General features: G+C 54.2%; 6 protein-coding genes across 6 annotated transcripts; 4 read left to right on the forward strand and 2 right to left on the reverse strand.

Annotated features, from left to right (window-relative positions):
* Window positions 1-83: 83 nt before the first annotated feature.
* On the forward strand, window positions 84-2,437 carry ATEG_09226 (anaphase promoting complex subunit CDC16; the record flags this gene model as incomplete). The annotated part of the gene is made up of 2 exons (XM_001217847.1): window positions 84-180; window positions 243-2,437. The coding sequence occupies 2 exons, from the start codon at window positions 84-86 to the stop codon at window positions 2,435-2,437; spliced, it is 2,292 nt and encodes a 763-aa protein (XP_001217848.1).
* A 3,628-nt stretch (window positions 2,438-6,065) lies between these two features.
* On the forward strand, window positions 6,066-8,023 carry ATEG_09227 (sulfatase family protein; the record flags this gene model as incomplete). Its single annotated transcript, XM_001217848.1, has 5 exons — window positions 6,066-6,197; window positions 6,260-7,109; window positions 7,155-7,369; window positions 7,432-7,605; window positions 7,655-8,023. 5 exons carry the CDS (start codon window positions 6,066-6,068, stop codon window positions 8,021-8,023), a joined length of 1,740 nt encoding a protein of 579 aa, XP_001217849.1.
* Window positions 8,024-9,217: 1,194 nt separating this feature from the next.
* Window positions 9,218-10,781, forward strand: ATEG_09228 (uncharacterized protein; the record flags this gene model as incomplete). The annotated part of the gene is made up of 2 exons (XM_001217849.1): window positions 9,218-10,190; window positions 10,252-10,781. 2 exons carry the CDS (start codon window positions 9,218-9,220, stop codon window positions 10,779-10,781), a joined length of 1,503 nt encoding a protein of 500 aa, XP_001217850.1.
* A 1,606-nt stretch (window positions 10,782-12,387) lies between these two features.
* Window positions 12,388-13,192, reverse strand: ATEG_09229 (uncharacterized protein; the record flags this gene model as incomplete). Its single annotated transcript, XM_001217850.1, has 2 exons — window positions 12,388-12,895; window positions 12,984-13,192. The coding sequence occupies 2 exons, from the start codon at window positions 13,190-13,192 to the stop codon at window positions 12,388-12,390; spliced, it is 717 nt and encodes a 238-aa protein (XP_001217851.1).
* Window positions 13,193-13,315: 123 nt separating this feature from the next.
* On the reverse strand, window positions 13,316-14,303 carry ATEG_09230 (uncharacterized protein; the record flags this gene model as incomplete). The annotated part of the gene is made up of 3 exons (XM_001217851.1): window positions 13,316-13,593; window positions 13,715-13,781; window positions 13,893-14,303. The coding sequence occupies 3 exons, from the start codon at window positions 14,301-14,303 to the stop codon at window positions 13,316-13,318; spliced, it is 756 nt and encodes a 251-aa protein (XP_001217852.1).
* Window positions 14,304-15,781: 1,478 nt separating this feature from the next.
* ATEG_09231 (putative cytochrome P450) lies at window positions 15,782-17,257 on the forward strand (the record flags this gene model as incomplete). The annotated part of the gene is made up of 2 exons (XM_001217852.1): window positions 15,782-15,896; window positions 15,969-17,257. The coding sequence occupies 2 exons, from the start codon at window positions 15,782-15,784 to the stop codon at window positions 17,255-17,257; spliced, it is 1,404 nt and encodes a 467-aa protein (XP_001217853.1).
* Between the last annotated feature and the right edge of the window lie 199 nt (window positions 17,258-17,456).

Here is a 17,456-nt window from a genome sequence, read left to right on the forward strand (position 1 = left end):
CTCCGCGCCTCACCTCGTTTCGCCGAATGCCTCCCAGCGATTATACTGTCTGTCTTTGCGGTGGCGCTCTCTACGCCTAAGACATGGAGAAGTTTCTGCGCTCGTGGCGGCAGGATGCGTTGAATCGCGGTCAGCATGATGCGGCAATTTACATCGGAGACAAAGTGCTGGCGCTGACGAGTGAGTGACCTAACGGCGTGTCTAACGATGTCTGAATGTATCTAACAGTTGAACGCATCTAGACAGTGACTCCGACGCCTTTTGGCTTGCCCAGGTTCATTTCTCGAACAACAACTACACGCGCGCTTTGGCGCTACTCTCCCGGAAAGACTTGATCTCGAGAAGCACCGCGTGTCGCTACCTAGCCGCGCATTGTTATATTAAGCAGAATCAGTTTGAACAGGCTCTGTCAGTGCTGGGCGATCATAACCCGACCCATCTGATCCGCACAAGTAACAACAGTGGCGGCCGTCGGAAACTCCAGCATCTCAACGGTCAATCCCATGTTACGCTCCGGAATGGTAAGACTACAGCATCGCGCATGGATCGCGGGGAGGAACGGGAACGGGAAGATGCGAATAATATCCGATTCGAGGCGGCAATGTGTTATCTACGGGGTCTCTGCTTCGCCAAACAGAATGCCTTTGATCGCGCGCGCGATTGCTACAAAGATGCGGTGCGCATCGATGTTCAGTGCTTTGAAGCCTTCGATCAGTTGATGAAGAACTCACTCATGTCGCCGGCGGAAGAGCTGGAGTTCCTGGAATCCCTGGACTTTGACTCTATCTCTAGCCCGGATCCGTCTGTTGCCCAGGAAGCGGCGCATTTCACCAAGATGATGTACACCACCCGACTGTCCAAATACTCGTCCCCCGCGATACTTTCGGACGCGACAGAAACTCTGTCGACCCACTACAATCTTGCCGATAACCCCGATATCCTCCTTTCTCGAGCAGAAGCTCTGTACACGCAATGCCGCTTTGCAGAAGCCTTGGAGCTCACCTCGTCCATCTTGTCCACCTCCCAATCGTCTACCACCTTGGCCACTACGACTGCCCCGCATCCTCCGACTCAAAGCCACCTGGGACACCCGCCTGCCGTGTATCCCTTGCATCTGGCATGTCTCTATGAAACCGGCGCTACAAACGCCCTGTTTCTTCTGTCTCATACTTTGGCTGATCATGCTCCGGAAGAGTCCTACACTTATCTTGCCATCGGTGTTTACTACCTGTCGGTATCCAAGGTATCGGAAGCCCGAAGATTTTTCTCCAAAGCATCTTTGTTGGATCCACATTCGGCTCCGGCATGGATTGGCTTCGCCCACACTTTCGCCGCGGAAGGGGAGCATGATCAAGCTATTGCGGCGTATAGTACAGCGGCTCGACTCTTCCAGGGTAGCCATCTACCCCAGCTTTTCCTGGGCATGCAGCATCTCGCCTTGAACAACATGTCGCTAGCCCACGAATACTTATGTGCGTCCTATGCGATGTCGACTGGCGCTGCCTCCGGGTCAGTGCCCTCTATCCCCACGAACCCCTCAGAAGGCGCTTCCCTAGGTGGAGATCCTCTCGTTCTGAACGAGTTGGGCGTCGTCCTCTACCATCAAAACCACCTTGAAGGTGCTTCTGAACTGTTCCGTCAGGCGCTGGCATTGGCGACCTCTCTCAACTGTGAGCCTAGTGCCTGGGTGGCCACGCGAGCGAACTTGGGACATGCGCTACGCCGCCTCGGGTTTTTCGAAGAATCGCTGGCGGAGTTCGATGAGTGCTTGCGTGTCGGGGCTGGCGGTTCGAGCTTCGGCTATAGCCCATTCCTAGGCGGTAGCAGTGGTGCATCTGGAGTTGCAGCATCCGGCGTTGGGGGCTACGAGGACCGGGGGCTGATCGGCTCCCTCCACACTTCTCGTGGCCTGGTGCTGCTAGAACTTGGAATGACCAAGGAAGCAGTCACGGCCCTCCACGAGGCGGTCCGAGTTCTAGGGGCCAGCGGTGGCGGGGATGCAGCCGGCGGCGCGGGAATTGCTGGCACCCTCCTCTCTCGCGCCTTGGAGCTATGGGCGAGCGAAGAGCGCGCGGCGGAAGAGCAGGAAGCTGAACGATCAGCGATGAGCCAGATGAGAGCCGCGCGTGAACGAGCGAAGGGTAAAAGCGCCCGGCGACGCGATGATTCATATGCGGAAGAATGGACAGATGAGGTCCCCCAGGTGGACAGCTTTACTGCGGACTCAGAAACCTTGGAAGAGAAGGTCGAAATGGAGCTTGATGAGGAAGCCGATGGACTCCTACGCCAGGCCATCAGCCGGGTGCGCGGAGGACGACGACGCCGACCCCCAACAGCCGAGTTGAGCTCAGAGATGGAAACCAACGATACACCTGGTCCGGCTGGTAGTCGTCGGAGAGGATCCCGCAGCGCGCGGAGTACCGCGTCTCGCCACTAGTAATCGGGTTCATTTCTTTTTGGAGTCGCATTTGGCGCATGGCAGTTGGGCGTTTGGACTGGCATGACTTTATACCCCCTCATTTTGTTCCACGGAACAACGGGCTAGGTTGCATGGATGGCGTACATTCTTCTTGGTATAGAATATGGAATAGGATTGGTATAATCAACAGCGCTCGCTGGACTGCATCGTTGGACTACATCCTCACATCACCGTGCATTTGCAGTTAGACAATCTCTGCCAGGGGCGGTGATGCCCTATGATTCCCTTCTTCTCCAGAAGCAGCTGCTGGCCGGTTCGCTGCTGGCTGCGAAGTTTGCGCACGATTCGGATGAAGATCTCCGCAATATTGATGTCCAGTCTCGCCGAGGTCTCGATATACTCGGCGCCCAGCTCTTTCGCGAGACCCTTCCCGGCCTTGACAGAGACCATCCGAGACTGCCGAAGATCATACTTATTCCCGACCAGAATCACCGGCATGTACTCGTTCTTGGATGCATCCGGATATCGAGAGCTCCTGATCATCTGCACCTGCGCATAGTACTTCCACAGATGCGCAAACGACTCCCGGTCGGTGATATCATATACAAGGACCACCGCATCCCCCGCCGCGATCCACCGCTCATTCAGCGGAATGTACATGTCTCGCCCGGCGGTGTCGATAATGTCGACCTCACAGGGCTCGTCGTCGACGATGATGCGCTTTCGGATGTTGTCATCGGCGGTGGGCTCGTGCGTGCGCGGGAAATGCGAGAGACAGAGCTGGTTCCAATCCCTGACGTTGTGGACGAGAATTTACTATCTGCCTTGATGGGCACGCACCTGTAGGATGAGGGCGGACTTGCCGACCCCTTCGTCGCCGATTACAATCACCGTCGCTTTGTCGGGCATTTCCTGAAGTTGTGTTGGGCGTGTGGGTTATTTGGGAGTGTGTAGGGTGGTGATGGATGATGTGATATATAGGCGACATGCCGATGGCGTGTGGCGATAGTTAATGTTCGGTGCTATTAATGGGCTGGGCTTGATCTGGACGCGAGTACAATGCTATTTCTGGCTATCTGGTTACATCACTTGTTGTGGTCTCTTCTCCATCGGAATGCGTGGGAGCGGTTTCCATGGATGGATCATGGCAATGTCTTCCGGCCGGAGACATATATACGACGACCATCGTGCAAATATCGCCACGCCGCCAACAATCGTACGATGTGTTCGTCGCATCGGGCTAGATAGTTAGACAGGGATTTTCATCTTTGAGTTGACTTTGTATTAATTCCTGTCCACTTCGTGATATTGGCTGTATGGACCGGTGGGGATGATGAAGTCATGCGACATCAAACTTCGTATGAACCCATTTCCATAACGGGAAACTCGTGTTCGGGATAACATCCCCGTCTGATCAATTCATCGTTGCTGGAGATTCGGTTCCGATTCGGCTAGATCATACATGTAGCACTCTGGGTTTCTCATCGAGGCTGTACAATCCCTACCCATCGGTGAAGATTCAGTGATATTAGATGAGGGGAAATAAAGTGATTGCTCAAGGGCCTGGCTAGTTTGGTATCATGCATCACTTCAATGGCGAAGAGTCGCCAGATATACGGAAAAATAATATCAACGCAGGACACGATATAGTACAAACAACCCGAAGACACGATCAAACACACCTTCTAGAAGAGTCCGCATCGATCGGAGATCTCGCGACTCATCTTCACATTTCCGCAGTGTGTTCAAAGACAACCAAACCAAGCCAGCCCGTTACTCTGCGACTCAAAAACAAAGGAGCGGATACACGAATCCGCCTCAGTGACCATTCCCGTCAGGATTGGCCATCTCAGCAGAGATTCTGGCGCCGAAGCAAATGAGACTTTGGGATCAATATGTTCAGCTGACGGCTGCTTCTGATCAGTCGATTCTGACGCGTGGTTGGCATGTTCAGGGGGGTTGTTAGTCCTTGATGGACGGTCCTGTTGCTGCTTTTCCAGAAGCGATGTGATATGACCTAACTGTTGCAGAACTTCTCTACTAGTTCGATCAGCCCGTGGTGGCGCAGGCACAGCATCATGATAGTGGCACTGTGTACGATTCTCGGTGCAGTAGCCACAGACCGGCCGCGCATTGTCGCATTTGGTCCTTCGTGTACGACAGGTCTGACAGGCCGTTGCAGCCTTGGTTCGTCTAGCTGCCTTCAGATGGTGAGATCATTAGCATGGGCATGCTGGCATTTATTTCTAATCATTCTCATAGTCTGGGAATGCCTGGGTGAAGAAGAGCATCGGGTCTCTGGAGATTACATACTACTGCCTAGAACAGCTGTCTAGCCTGAGTTGTTTCTCTTTGCATATTGGATGTCTTACCCTCAGGGCTGCCACGATGTCGGGGTCAGCTTTCGGGGAGTATCCATCTTCGTCGTCCAACACCTTGATAATCTCGCTGATGGGAACGCGTTGGTCCAGCATGATCCCGAGACGATGCTCGTGCTTGGCAAGGTATTCGCGTCGGTGTACCCCGATCAAGGACGCTGCCAGGGGCCCATGATTGTGGGTTTCACACCTTATAGTCATACGCCACCGTTACTCCCTTACGCGGTACTGGATCTTCCCATGCGATGGTCTTGCTCATTGCGCGCCATGGGACTCTCGTGGTCATCATGCGATTCAATCAAAAAGTCCGGCATTGGCCCTTCAAAGAGATCACCCATCTCGGCAACCCATACGTGTTGATGGCCGTGAGAATAGCAGAAAAGGGGAGATGATTGCCTCATTGGGCGTCGTAGCACGTGCAAATAAGCCTGGCTTCCCATTGAGGTATAGCGTCCACGTGATATCTTCTCTTATTGTACAGCATCAATATAGACCACAACCTCTCCTACATCGCTCCCCAGACCTCTAACAAAGACTTCGGCTTTCGTCCTGCGCCGGCTTAAACATTCTGAGTCGTGAATAATCGTCACCGGCAATTGCAGCACCCGATCTGAATACCAAGAAAGGCCGAGAGGGGTTTCCCCACGACTTGGCATCGTCCCCCGCCAATTGAGCCGCTCTATCCGGAGACCAGTTACGGCTGTTAAGGGAGTTGACGATAGTGGTCTCTCTTGGCAAGGCGGAGATCCTTTCCTGCGCGATGGGGCTTTGCAACAGCTTTTACTACTTTAGATCGTTGCCATGCACACCTCGGCAGTTCGTCCAGTCAGTTCCCTCAACGTCGGGTTGGGCGGAACGGGCAATGGGTGAGTACGATACTCCAGGGATTGTATGCATTGGTCGACATCGAAGTGTTAGCGTTCTCTGAGAGAACTATTTTGAACTATTTTGGTACTGTCTACGTCGTGTGGATGTTAGTAACAGGCCTAACGGCCACCTTCGTCCAGGAGGTGCTTCCGGCAAGAAGTCAATGCACAAAGCGATATGCCTGCCATGACTTCATTTCAACCGAATTGCCGACTGGATGGATTGCGGGGCCCTCCACTTGGATATAGTTCGATTGCTGAGGGATTCGGAAAAGAAAAGAAAAAAACAAGTATGAGGCTTGGGGATGGGAGAGGGTTATAAATACGCTCATCCGTCACTGAGTGGACGTCTCGCACGCGGTTCACCATAGATCGGCTTCTTGAGGGCAGACCATCATCGCAATGAAGTGGTCTCTAGGTGCCTTACTCTTCTCCGGGCTGTGTCTCGCAGCCAAGCGTCCCAACATCCTGTTCATCTTGACCGATGATCAGGACAACCACATGGGCGGCATTGACTCCATGTCCCGATTGCAGGTTCGTATTCAGCAAGGATAACAGCTCTTTCCAATGAAGGCACACTAACTAACATCACACAGGAGTCGATCATCAGCAAAGGCGCCGCATTTGAGAAGCACTTTTGCACTGTCGCCATTTGCTGTCCTTCCCGAGCGAACCTCTGGACCGGCCGCATGCCCCATAACAACAACATCACGGACGTAGCTCCGCCGTACGGCGGATACCCACAGGTGGTCAAGTTGGGATGGAACGACAACTACCTGCCGCTGTGGATGCAGGATGCCGGGTACAACACCTACTATGTCGGTAAGTTGTGGAACTACCAGAACATCGACAACTACAACGACCCGCCGCCGCGGGGGTTCAACGGATCCGAGATCAGCCTGGACCCGTACACGTATCAGTACTACAACAGCATGATGACACGCAATGGCGGCGAGCCGGTCAGCTATGCGGGCCAGTACATCACGGATGTGATGACGGAGAAGGCGCATGGCTTCCTGGACGAAGCGCTGGCGGATGAGCGGCCGTGGATGATGACGGTGGCCCCCGTGGCGCCGCATTCCAACGGCACGTTGGAGATCCACTCGGGCGTTTTTTGGCAGAGCCAGCCGGAGTATGCCCCGCGGCATGCCCATATGTTCAAAGACTACAAGATCCCCCGGGATGCAAGCTTCAACGCCGCGATCGATGGAGGGGTGAGTTGGATTGGGAAGTTGGATGCGTTGAATGATAGCGTGATTGAGTACCACGATGAGTATCAGCGGTGTCGACTTCGCTCACTTCAGGCGGTCGATGAGATGGTCGAGAGTCTGGTCTCGCGCTTGGAAGAAGCCGGCGTGTTGGACACCACGTACATTTTCTACTCGACCGACAATGGCTACCATATCAGCCAGCATCGACTGGCCCCTGGAAAGGAGTGTGGCTTTGGTAAGTTATGTCTCTGGCTTTGGAAGACGGGGCTAACAGGAGCAGATACGGACATTCACATTCCGTTGTATGTCCGCGGACCGGGTATCCCTGAGAACAAGACGTTCAGCGCCGTCACCAGTCACACCGACTTGGCGCCGACGTTCCTTCGGATCGCGGGGACCACGACGGATGGACTTGATGGTAAACCGCTGCCCTTTACGATGGAAGAGTCATGCCAGTCGAAGACAGAGCATATCGGAGTCGAGTACTGGGGTGTGGTGAGTGTCCCTTGCACTTAAGATGCGTCCAGGTTGGAAAGTGCACGGGTTGACTGGAGCAGAACCTCCCTGAAGGAGTAAACGGATACCGCAAGGTCCCCCTGGAGGACGGTAGCAAACACAATATCAACGTCTACCACAACAACACGTACAAAGGTCTGCGACTGGTCGGCGACGAATACAGCCTCTACTACTCAGTCTGGTGTAGCAACGAGGTGGAGCTCTATGACCTGACCGTAGGTCCTCCGAAGAGCACTGCCCAACTGCAGAGACTGACGCACACAGACTGATCCCTACCAAATCACCAACCTTGCGTCGAACCGCGTTCGATTTGCAAACCACACGGTGGCGGGTCGTCCTCTGCACCAGGTCATCAACCGTCTGGACGCCCTGATGATGGTGGTCAAATCGTGCAAGGAAGATTCCTGCCGCGAACCCTGGAAGGAGCTGCACCCTGGGGGATACGTCGAGAACCTGAAGGCGGCGCTGAGCCCGGCCTATGATGCTTTCTATGCGCGACAGCCGAAGGTGCACTTCCGCAACTGCGAAGAAGGCTATTTGATTTCGGCCGAGGGGGCGCAATCAATCCATCCGTATAAGCGCAAGCAACGCCGGATCTTTGACTACGGCGACCATTTAGGATTTTTCAGCTAGTCCTTTGACAATCCCATAGAATATCACATACACTACACACGCTACTTTGACTGCATGATGAGTTTTCTGTCGACCGCCTACTACTGACTGGACCCCACGTCATCCCGAGAGCATTTCTTGGCCGACTCCTCCTTGGCGAGAAAGGAGCACTGCCCCACGGCTGGGTAATTAAGCGCCAGTTTAGTGCGATGGTGCGGTCCCATCTCCACCCTCGTTGTTGGATCGTTCTTTTACCCTTTTCATTTGTCCGTCCGTGGTGGCGGACGGACTGATTCCATTCCTTCGAGAATAATGGTGTCGTTTCTTACGTCACCCCCGGGATGATCTCGCGCGTTGATCGGTGTGGGCGTCAGAGTCAGCACTTATTCTGGAGGGTCGAGCTTCAGTCCGTTTTGCGCTCGAGGAGAGCCGGTGGTGGTGAGGGTGCAGGACCATGGTTGGCAACGTCCGCATGGTGATGTGCCCCGGGTCTCTTGAGACAGCCCGTGAGATCAAAGGACATCAGGGTGACTGTTCCACCGCCCCCGTCTGGTTCGCAGGGCTCAGAAACATGGCTAACGCCTAGTGCAGGTAGTGTGGTATTGGTTCAGGGCCTATAGTTAAAAGCTCAGCCTTAGGGGCTTAGGCGACGGCCTAGTGTCCACCAACGGGGGAAAACAGGACTCCGGTGTCTTATTATTTGCGGTCCAGCGCTGGGTCTGGTTCTTGGCGAGAGGCTCAATCGAGGTACAGTCTTCGTGTTTGTCGTTGATCCTCATCAGTTGAATTGGAAAGTCTGGAGGCATCTGATGTTGTACAGAATCAATGGAGGATGCAATCCAGGCACCAGATGAGTATCACGACAAACAACAACCAGCTCCCCTGAGAAACTGTTTGCTGCTACTATATCGACAATCAACACGAAGTCTTAATAATAAAAGTCTGCTCCACAAAGCTTGTCCATCACACCCCAACGCGGTAAGATTGACGCTGCCGTCCTCCATGTTTCAGCACACGATCGCCGCGTCATGCTTCCACTCCGTTTGCCTCTTGGTCGAGTCGAGACCCCTGACCATGATTTCTCTTAAAAACGAAGTCTGATCGCTGCCATGGTGTCCCCCACTTGTTCCTCTTCCTTTCTCTTCTTCCCTTTCTCTCTCTCTCTCCCTCCCTCAGACCATGCTCTCGCCCTCGGAGTGAGGCTGCTCTCCCGCCATGGCGCTCCTCAATTGCTCTCGATGGCGCCTTCGACAATCCAGCCTGCTCTACTCGCTCTACGTCCTCGCGCTGCTCTGTCTGACCGCCACCCTCGTCATCTGGTATGGCGTCAACTCCGACCGGGACTACATCCACCCGCTGTTGACCCAGCTCATCCCCGCCGGTCACTGCGCCTGTGAAACCTCGACTACCTTCCAATGCGCCAGCTGTCTGTCCTGCGCGCAGCAGACCATCGTCAATCCCCTGTCGCCCTCCGAGTCGTGGGAGTTCCAACCGGCCCGCGACGCCCACAACGAAGCCCTCGACCGGGACCAGTGCCTGGGCGCCTTCCCGGGGCTCTTCGAGGACATCGACCGCGCCGCAACCCACTGGCAGGCCCAGGGGTATCTGGGGACGGATGAGCTCGACGACATCCCACTGGCGCACGGCATGGCGCGGGCGTTCATCCACCACGGCGACCTGCACGTCGTGGCAGCGCGCGCCCGCGGCGAGGACCACCGCCGCAAGATCCTCGCCGTACTGAGCGCCATGCACCGCGCGCTGGTCGCAGACGGCAACCGCGCGGCGCGGCGCGACATCGAGTTCGTCTTCTCCGTCGAGGACAAGGTCGAGGACGTCACGGACGGAGCGAACCCCGTGTGGGTGCTGGCGCGCACCGTACCAGAGACGGGGGTCTGGCTGATGCCCGATTTTGGCTTCTGGGCCTGGGAGAACCCGCAGAACTCGATTGGGCCGTACGACCAGGTCGTGGACCGCATCCGCCGCCTCGACGCTGGCCCCTTCGAGGAGAAAACCCCGCAGCTGGTGTGGCGCGGGAAGCCGAGTTTTGCGCCGAAATTGCGCCGTGCGCTGATGGACGCTGCGCGTGATAAACCCTGGGGCGATGTGAAACAGGTCGATTGGACGGATCACACCAATATCCTCCGGATGGAGGACCATTGTCGCTACATGTTTATCGCACATGTCGAGGGTATGCTTCCCCCTCCGCTTTTCCCCGCACTGGCAGTTGACTTGAATGCTAACGACAGCAGGTCGCTCGTACTCGGCCTCCCTCAAATACCGCCAGGCCTGCAACTCGGTCATCGTCGCCCACAAACTCCAATACATCCAGCACCACCACTACCTGCTGGTGTCCGACGGCCCGAACCAGAACTACGTCGAAGTCGAGCGCGACTTCAGCGACCTCGCCGACAAGATCGAGCCGCTCCTCCGCGATCCGGGTCGCGCGGCGCGTATCGCCGAGAACAATGTGCGCACGTTCCGCGACCGCTACCTGACCAAGGCGGCCGAGGCGTGCTACTGGCGCATGCTGTTTGACGAGTACGGCCGCGTCTGGAACAGCAGTGTGCCCGTGTGGTCGGAGGAGGCGCAGAAAGAACGCGGGCTGCGGTACGAGTCGTTCTTGTTGCTGGATAGCCCAGGCCATGTTCGACTTTGCAGCGATTGCGCACTGAAAAGACCAGTCTTAATGCTTGCGTCACGCTATACATACATAATATCGGAGTTGGGAGTCTCAGCGATACCAGACGATTGTTGGTGTTATGCTTTGCTTTGGGATTGAGCTGCTACGATAGACCGTGATATACGAATAGGGACGAGAATCCCATGCACATACTGTAGTTAATCTGTTAATGATGTCGTCCCACTTGTCTCCAATAATATACGCTGCAGTCTGTACAGCGCGCTGACGCGTCAAGCTTGCCCAGATGGAGATCAACAGCGGTTCCGCGGTTGGCGACGGGTCTATTTTGCGCAGCCACCATTGACATTCAAGGCAGCCTGGAGTTTGCTGGAACGAGGCGTCTTAGAGTTAATCCAGCGTAAGGCTGACTTTTCAGTTGCCGCTGCCTGTCTGATACAGGACCCTGATAGCTTCTGAGGTCTAGGCAGCCAGAAATATCGGCTATAGCCTGTCCAGCGCATTGAGCTACCAAACGTCTGCCTGAGAGTACTTTGGGTGACACAGCATCATAAATGAATGCTTCAGCTAGTCAGAAGCATACGTAAAGCGCGCCGTGAAGGTCGCCTGAGCGTGGGCACCGTCACAGTCCAAGGCCACGACTGGAAATAGACGTCCGCCGACGCTGGTGAATGCGACTCCTACCAGAAGATCAGTCAGGATATACTGAGGCTCCAAAATACCTACCGACAGATCTCCCATTCTTACGGAACTCCAAGTCTCCTCGCAACACATCAAGTCGGCAGCCGATTACATCGCCCTTGCCGAACGTCTCCCCGTAGCTCTCACCAGTCCCACTGTCATGATACTTCAGCCCGTCGTCGCTGTGATACCCCAGGATATATCCTGCCATCCTGGCGTACAAAGTAATGAACAGCCTTCTCGACAGACCCCAAGCCCGATCGCCCTATCAAGTGGCAGTTCACTTAGCACGGATGCGCCACGGCAGTGTCAAGTCACTGTCAGCAGGAGGAACCAATTACCCTGTCTGCCCAGGGTCAAGTATCTCGATCTCAAAATAGAATGCATCATCCAGTGGGCGAATGGGAAGACCCCCAGCACGGAACCAGTCGCAGGATCTGCAAAGTAATTGAGCACCTATTTGGAGATGGGAGAATACGCTCTGGGCAGCTGCTTCTTGGGTCAGCCCCGGATCGTAGAAGCATTCGCACCGTCTCCCACCCGCATGATTGTGCCGCCTTGATTATGGGCAGGTATCCATCGTTGTCTATTGTTTTGGTGTCCGCCCCCGCTTGAATCAAGATACCCACAACGTCTTGGTACCGGAGAGCTTTTGTTTGGTTCAACGCATTCTCTCCTCGTGTGTTCTTGACAGACATATCTGCACCATTTTCTAGGAGAGCTCTTACAACCGCCGGGAGAGGGAAGCAACCCGCACGGTGCAAAGACGTATCACCGACTAGATCCACGCAGTTGATCTCGGCACCATTCTTGAGTAAGATCCCGACAATCTCGTGACGCTCTTCAGGATTAATCAAGGGCATTTCCGCCGTGGCTAGTTCTAAAGTATATATCATGATCTCGGTTTAGTTTCAATTGTCGGACTTGAGCTGCACATTCGTACCCCGCGCGACTAAGCCTGAAGAAGATCGATAGCGTCGTGGAAGATATCTTGCTTCTTATCTTCAAATTGGGCCAATATACCGGACCCAGCAGCAAACCGGCATTGACGAAGATGGTGTAAGCACTATTCTGCAGCGTACTGGAGTAGAGGATAAGTTTCCAGACTTTTGCGAATCTCAATCTTAGTCTCCCTCGTCATGATTTGCATTCCATCCGAGTTCCGATTTTCTAAGTCGATCCAGCCTAATTGAAGTTCATCGCACCGCAGATAGGAACTGCACACATGCGCAATTTCCTTCTGGCCATCTTGGAGGTTAATGCTCAGATGGGACGAAGGTGATCCTGCCTTGTCTGCTCTGCACACGCGTAGAAGGTAGTCCTGCACAGAATGATGCACAAGCCGTATTCGAGGTCCAACAGGAACGAAAATGGTTGGATCTCGGCCTTCGAGTATTTCTGGCGAATTTAATTTTGGGACGGGCTCTCGCTCGAAACCTAGACGAAAGGTGCCTGGTAAGTGATAACGAAGCCGGGTAGCGAGCAAAGTAACTTCCTTGGGGACGGAACATGCTTTTCTCCGGCCACCACAGCCAGAGCCAAGGTCAATTCTTGGACGGTCAAAGCTCGTCTCGCTAGGAGAAGCCAGATCAGGATACACTTCGCTAGGGAGAATTGTTCTGGTGGTAGGGATTTGAGTAGCTTGAACAACACTTCTCGTACAACCCCTTCAGCCCAGACGGGAGGTCCTTAATGAGACCCTCGCGACTCTCGTATGTAGCGTCGTAGCAATTAGTGATAATTTCCTTCGTAGCCAGCGAGACCCAGAGGAATATCCCGTCCGATTTTGTGAGTAGAGCTTCCTGAAGGCCCTGGATTTCTTCCTCATCCAGATTTAGCAATCTCTTGATGCTTGCCAGATCATCCTGCATGGCGAGACAAATGTCTGGCGGTACAGATAATCTAAAGGATGCCTCTCCGGCAACAAGTGAAAAGAGAATATGGGGTTGCGCACGGCTGGAGAACAACAACTTTGCAACGGTGCCATTGAGCGATCAGTTCGTTGCCAAGTTAAGCAATTTTGTCAGAAGCCCTGCCAGTTCGGTAGGGTCGCATTCGTCCAGGGCATCTATGGCACAGTATAGCTGGGAGAAGCGGGCATGTCGAATAAGGGAGGTGAAAATAGCCCACAGCGTCTCAAACGATAAACTGGGCATGTCTGGGGAACGCTGGATTCGGAGTACCTCAACGTCAGTTATGGCTTCTTCGAACAGACCGTCGCCATCGATGACCAGTTGTGCGATAAAGCCCCTGAGGATAGAGATCGGTATATCTATTCGATTCACGCAGGTGTAGAAGTAATAGAGCACTGCGGAACCGTGTGAGGTTAAGTGCCGAGTGCGAAACTTTTGGACGATGCTCTTCATCAGCAGACTTGCCACTTCCCATCTTACCCACCATGTGCAGGCTGGCGATTGGCTTCATCTCGTGCCATTGTATATACTCGGTAGATTCGTATATCTAGGATGTTGTCCCCTTGGACGGGTCTTTGATGCGCAAGAGGTCGTCGACATGATTGGGAGCATCAAGGAAGTTTAAAAACTCTCTCGCCGTTATGTGGCTGGTAGGAACCGCTCGAGGCTGGACATTGGCCCCAATGTAGACCACCATGCTCAAATTCAGAGACATCTCTCGCTTCTGCAGCTCCCTCGTCAGCTCGTCGAGTTCACCATATCCCTTCTGTGTGCGAAGATTTCTCATGTGGCGCCACAGTATCCCTCCGCTGGCATTGGTCCTGCTTAGCTTGAGAATGCCCGCGAGAAGTTTCTGCAGGATACTTTCGATCTCCACAATCTCGCTCTTCAGTAAGGAATCGGTGTCCAGCGATTTGGTCACCTTGACCTTCTCGAGGATGGACTGGAGAGATGTGATTTCGAACTGCAAGGCGCACAAGCGCTCAGGAGCTTTGCGATGGTCATCTATCAGCTTCTGCACCCGCTGGGCCAGATCGATGGCCGAGACAACTGTATTGAAGATGTCCATAGCGAAGAGGAACGGTGTGGGGTGCTGTCCACTGCTTTGTGCTTCCCGTGACCTACTCTTTAGGAGCCCACTGGGCAGGCGAAGAATACAAGAGTACAGGAGGAAGTCAGCTCTGAGCAAGGCCAGCGACGGCTGTAACGCTAGCCTGGCTTGGCGATGGACACTGCGTCAACCATGATTGGAAGTAAATGCGCCATTGTATCCAGATAGTTGGCTGAACGAAAGTTGGTTGTCACTTTAGACTCCGTGTCAAGGAAGCCAGGCATTTGATGGGGAGGGAAGTCCCTTCTCGCTTTGATATGTTACTGTCGTCTTCTGCGAGAACTCGAATGGCACCTCATCGGCTTGATGATGCGTCTTTGTTGCAGCATGGGGCGGGGTTGGTGCAGATACACCAATCATTATGGAAAGGGTTTTATACGAGGAGAAGCGGCATGTGTGATCGGTGGTGATGATGGGTGTTGTTGGGATTATTAGACAGGACAGATACTAAGTAGTCTCTGGTCGATCCTACCGAAGCATCCATCTGCCTATTGTCTTGTCAGTTCCTTCGCCCATGCTATATAGATGTTAATACTTTTGTCGAAGTGCAGGTGGCTGCGCTGATCCATGGTTGACATCCGGGATTATACGCCTAGAGGTCTGAAAACAGGGAAGAGACACTGCATTAGTTGATGATGCGAGGACTGACCCGGTGCTGACATCAAGATGAGATAGTGGGAAAGAGTTGTTGTTGATGCTGGAGGCCAAATTGGTGAGGGTTGGAGGTCACCTGACCGAGCATATTTCCTGTGTTGGTGATGACATCCGACGGTCTCTCCGCCAACCACCACCCCTTCACTTTCACCCTCACCATCATCACCACCAACCATCAAAGAGTTGACTGACACCTCGCATTCCACGGGTCCTGGTGGATCCCCCGAGAGCTTTTCGGGACTGCAACACCTGGGCAACCGCAACCATTCAGCCACACCGACTGCCCCTTTTTTTTTCTGCAATGACGGGCTCCATCGCACCATGCCGTATTACTCGCTAGGCCCGACGCCTGCTGACAATTGATCCACCCGGACTGGCATGTTGTGGTGCGCTCCCTCAGCAAGGAAGCTCCCGCTCTCCAGATGAACCATGATCTGTGCGCCGATCGACTCCCCTTTGGGCCCAGTCAGAAGTGCCCAGTGGAGTGGTCTAAGAAGCCAATCCACTCGACTATCGAACCCCGATCGCTTCTTCGAATCGGCAAGATTCAGCTGAACCACGATCTGCAGCCACTGCGGCCCCTGCTCAAATCACAATGCCGGCCAAGCTGGGCGATGGTTGCACGGGTTGAAAAGCTGGCGCAACCGATGGGTATGCAGACGCAGGCTGGGGAAGCTGTCTTGGAGGGGCTTCTTTAAATGTGTGCTTTGCCTGCCATTCCGACTCTGCTTCTCTCGCTCCCTCCCTCTCATTTCCTTTGCAACCGCTTGACCTGAGACACGATGCCGTCCCCCATTCCCCAGCCCAAAGGTTACCCCCTCGTGGGTAATCTCTTCGATATCGACTCCCAGAATCCCTGGGGTTCGTTCAATAAGCTCGCACTAAAGAACAAATATCGTGAGTATCATCCTTCCCCAGATGTCCCGCCTTCCTTGAGTAGTTTCCTAATTGTACTGGGGCTCTAAAAAGGCCCTATCTTCAAAATCAACATTCTCGGTAAAGATCTGGTGTTTGTGACCGGCGCTGCCCTCCTCGAGGAAGTCTGCGATGAAAAGCGTTTCCGCAAATGCGTCTCCGGACCCATTGTCCAGATCCGCGATGCAGTTCACTGCAGCTTGTTCACCGCGTACGAGAAGGAGATGGAAGATTGGGGCATCGCCCATCGGATCATGGCGCCGATGGTCTCGACCGAGGCAGTCGCTGAACTCTACTCGGGCATGAAGGAGACCATGCCCGATCTCATCAAAAAATGGACCGCCGGACCGCGCCAGCGCGTCAACGTCACCAATGACCTAGACCGGCTCAACCACGCAGCAAACATGCTCTGCTTCTTCAACCAACGGGTGGACTGCGTCAACGGCCCCGAACCCCCCGCCATCCACGCTCACGAAGAATCCACTGTCGAAGCGACGCGCCGATCTTCCCGCATGAAGCTTGTCAACTGGCTCTTCCACCAGAAGAAATATGACAACTACATCAAGATCATGCGCGACTACGGGGCGGACATCATCGCCCACCGGAAGGCCTACCCGACCGATAAGAATGACATGTTGAACGCGTTGATGAACGGTAAGGACCCGCAGACTGGAAAGGGCTTGACCGAGAGCCAAGTGCAAGACGAGATCATCAACTGCTTCATCGGCAGTGCGACAGCGCCCAACCTGATCTCCTTTGCGCTATACTACCTGATGAAGAACCCGGACACCATTAGACAGGCGCGAGAGGAGATTGACGCGGTGGTTGGCGTCTCGGAGAGCGTCGAGCAGGAGCATCTTGCGCGTTTGCCCTACTGTAAGGCCATCATCGACGAAACATTCCGCCTGTCGGCGGTCGCTCCTGGCTTCAACCTTGAGCCTCATCCGGACGATGAGGGCCCTGTCCTGCTCGCAGGGGGTGAATACGAGATTCCCCGCAAGCAGGCGTTGATTGTTCTCCTATCGGCAGTTGGCCGTGACCCGGCAGTGTTTGAGGACCCCGATGCTTTCAAGCCTGAGCGGATGCTGGGCGAGAAGTTTGATCGCCTGCCGGCCGGTGTGAAGAAGAGATTCGGCAACGGCAAGCGTGAGTGTATTGGAAAGCGATATGCATACGAGTGGTCCTTCATGACGCTGGTGAGCATCCTCAAGGACGTGGAGTTTGAACTGGCGGATGCGAACTACGTGATGAACAACGACGGCGTCAACTACAATGGAGCGTTTAGTGTCAAGCCGCAGGGATTCTTTGCCGTGACGGGACCCAGACAGCGAAGCGGTCATTGATGGGCGATGGTGATGCTTGACATATACTATATAATACCACTTTGTTGCAATTTATTTACCATGCATGATGCTATCTGCATCAATTCACGATTCCTATGCTAGCGTCCTGATCCATGCCTGTATCCTAGCCATCCCCATCAGTCCACCTCTGCATCTATCCTCGCAGCCCAGCGAGTCTGCATTCCAGAATCTAAGACAT

This window comes from Aspergillus terreus, genomic scaffold, assembly GCF_000149615.1.
Source record: "Aspergillus terreus NIH2624 scaffold_14 genomic scaffold, whole genome shotgun sequence".
NCBI lineage: Eukaryota > Fungi > Ascomycota > Eurotiomycetes > Eurotiales > Aspergillaceae > Aspergillus > Aspergillus terreus.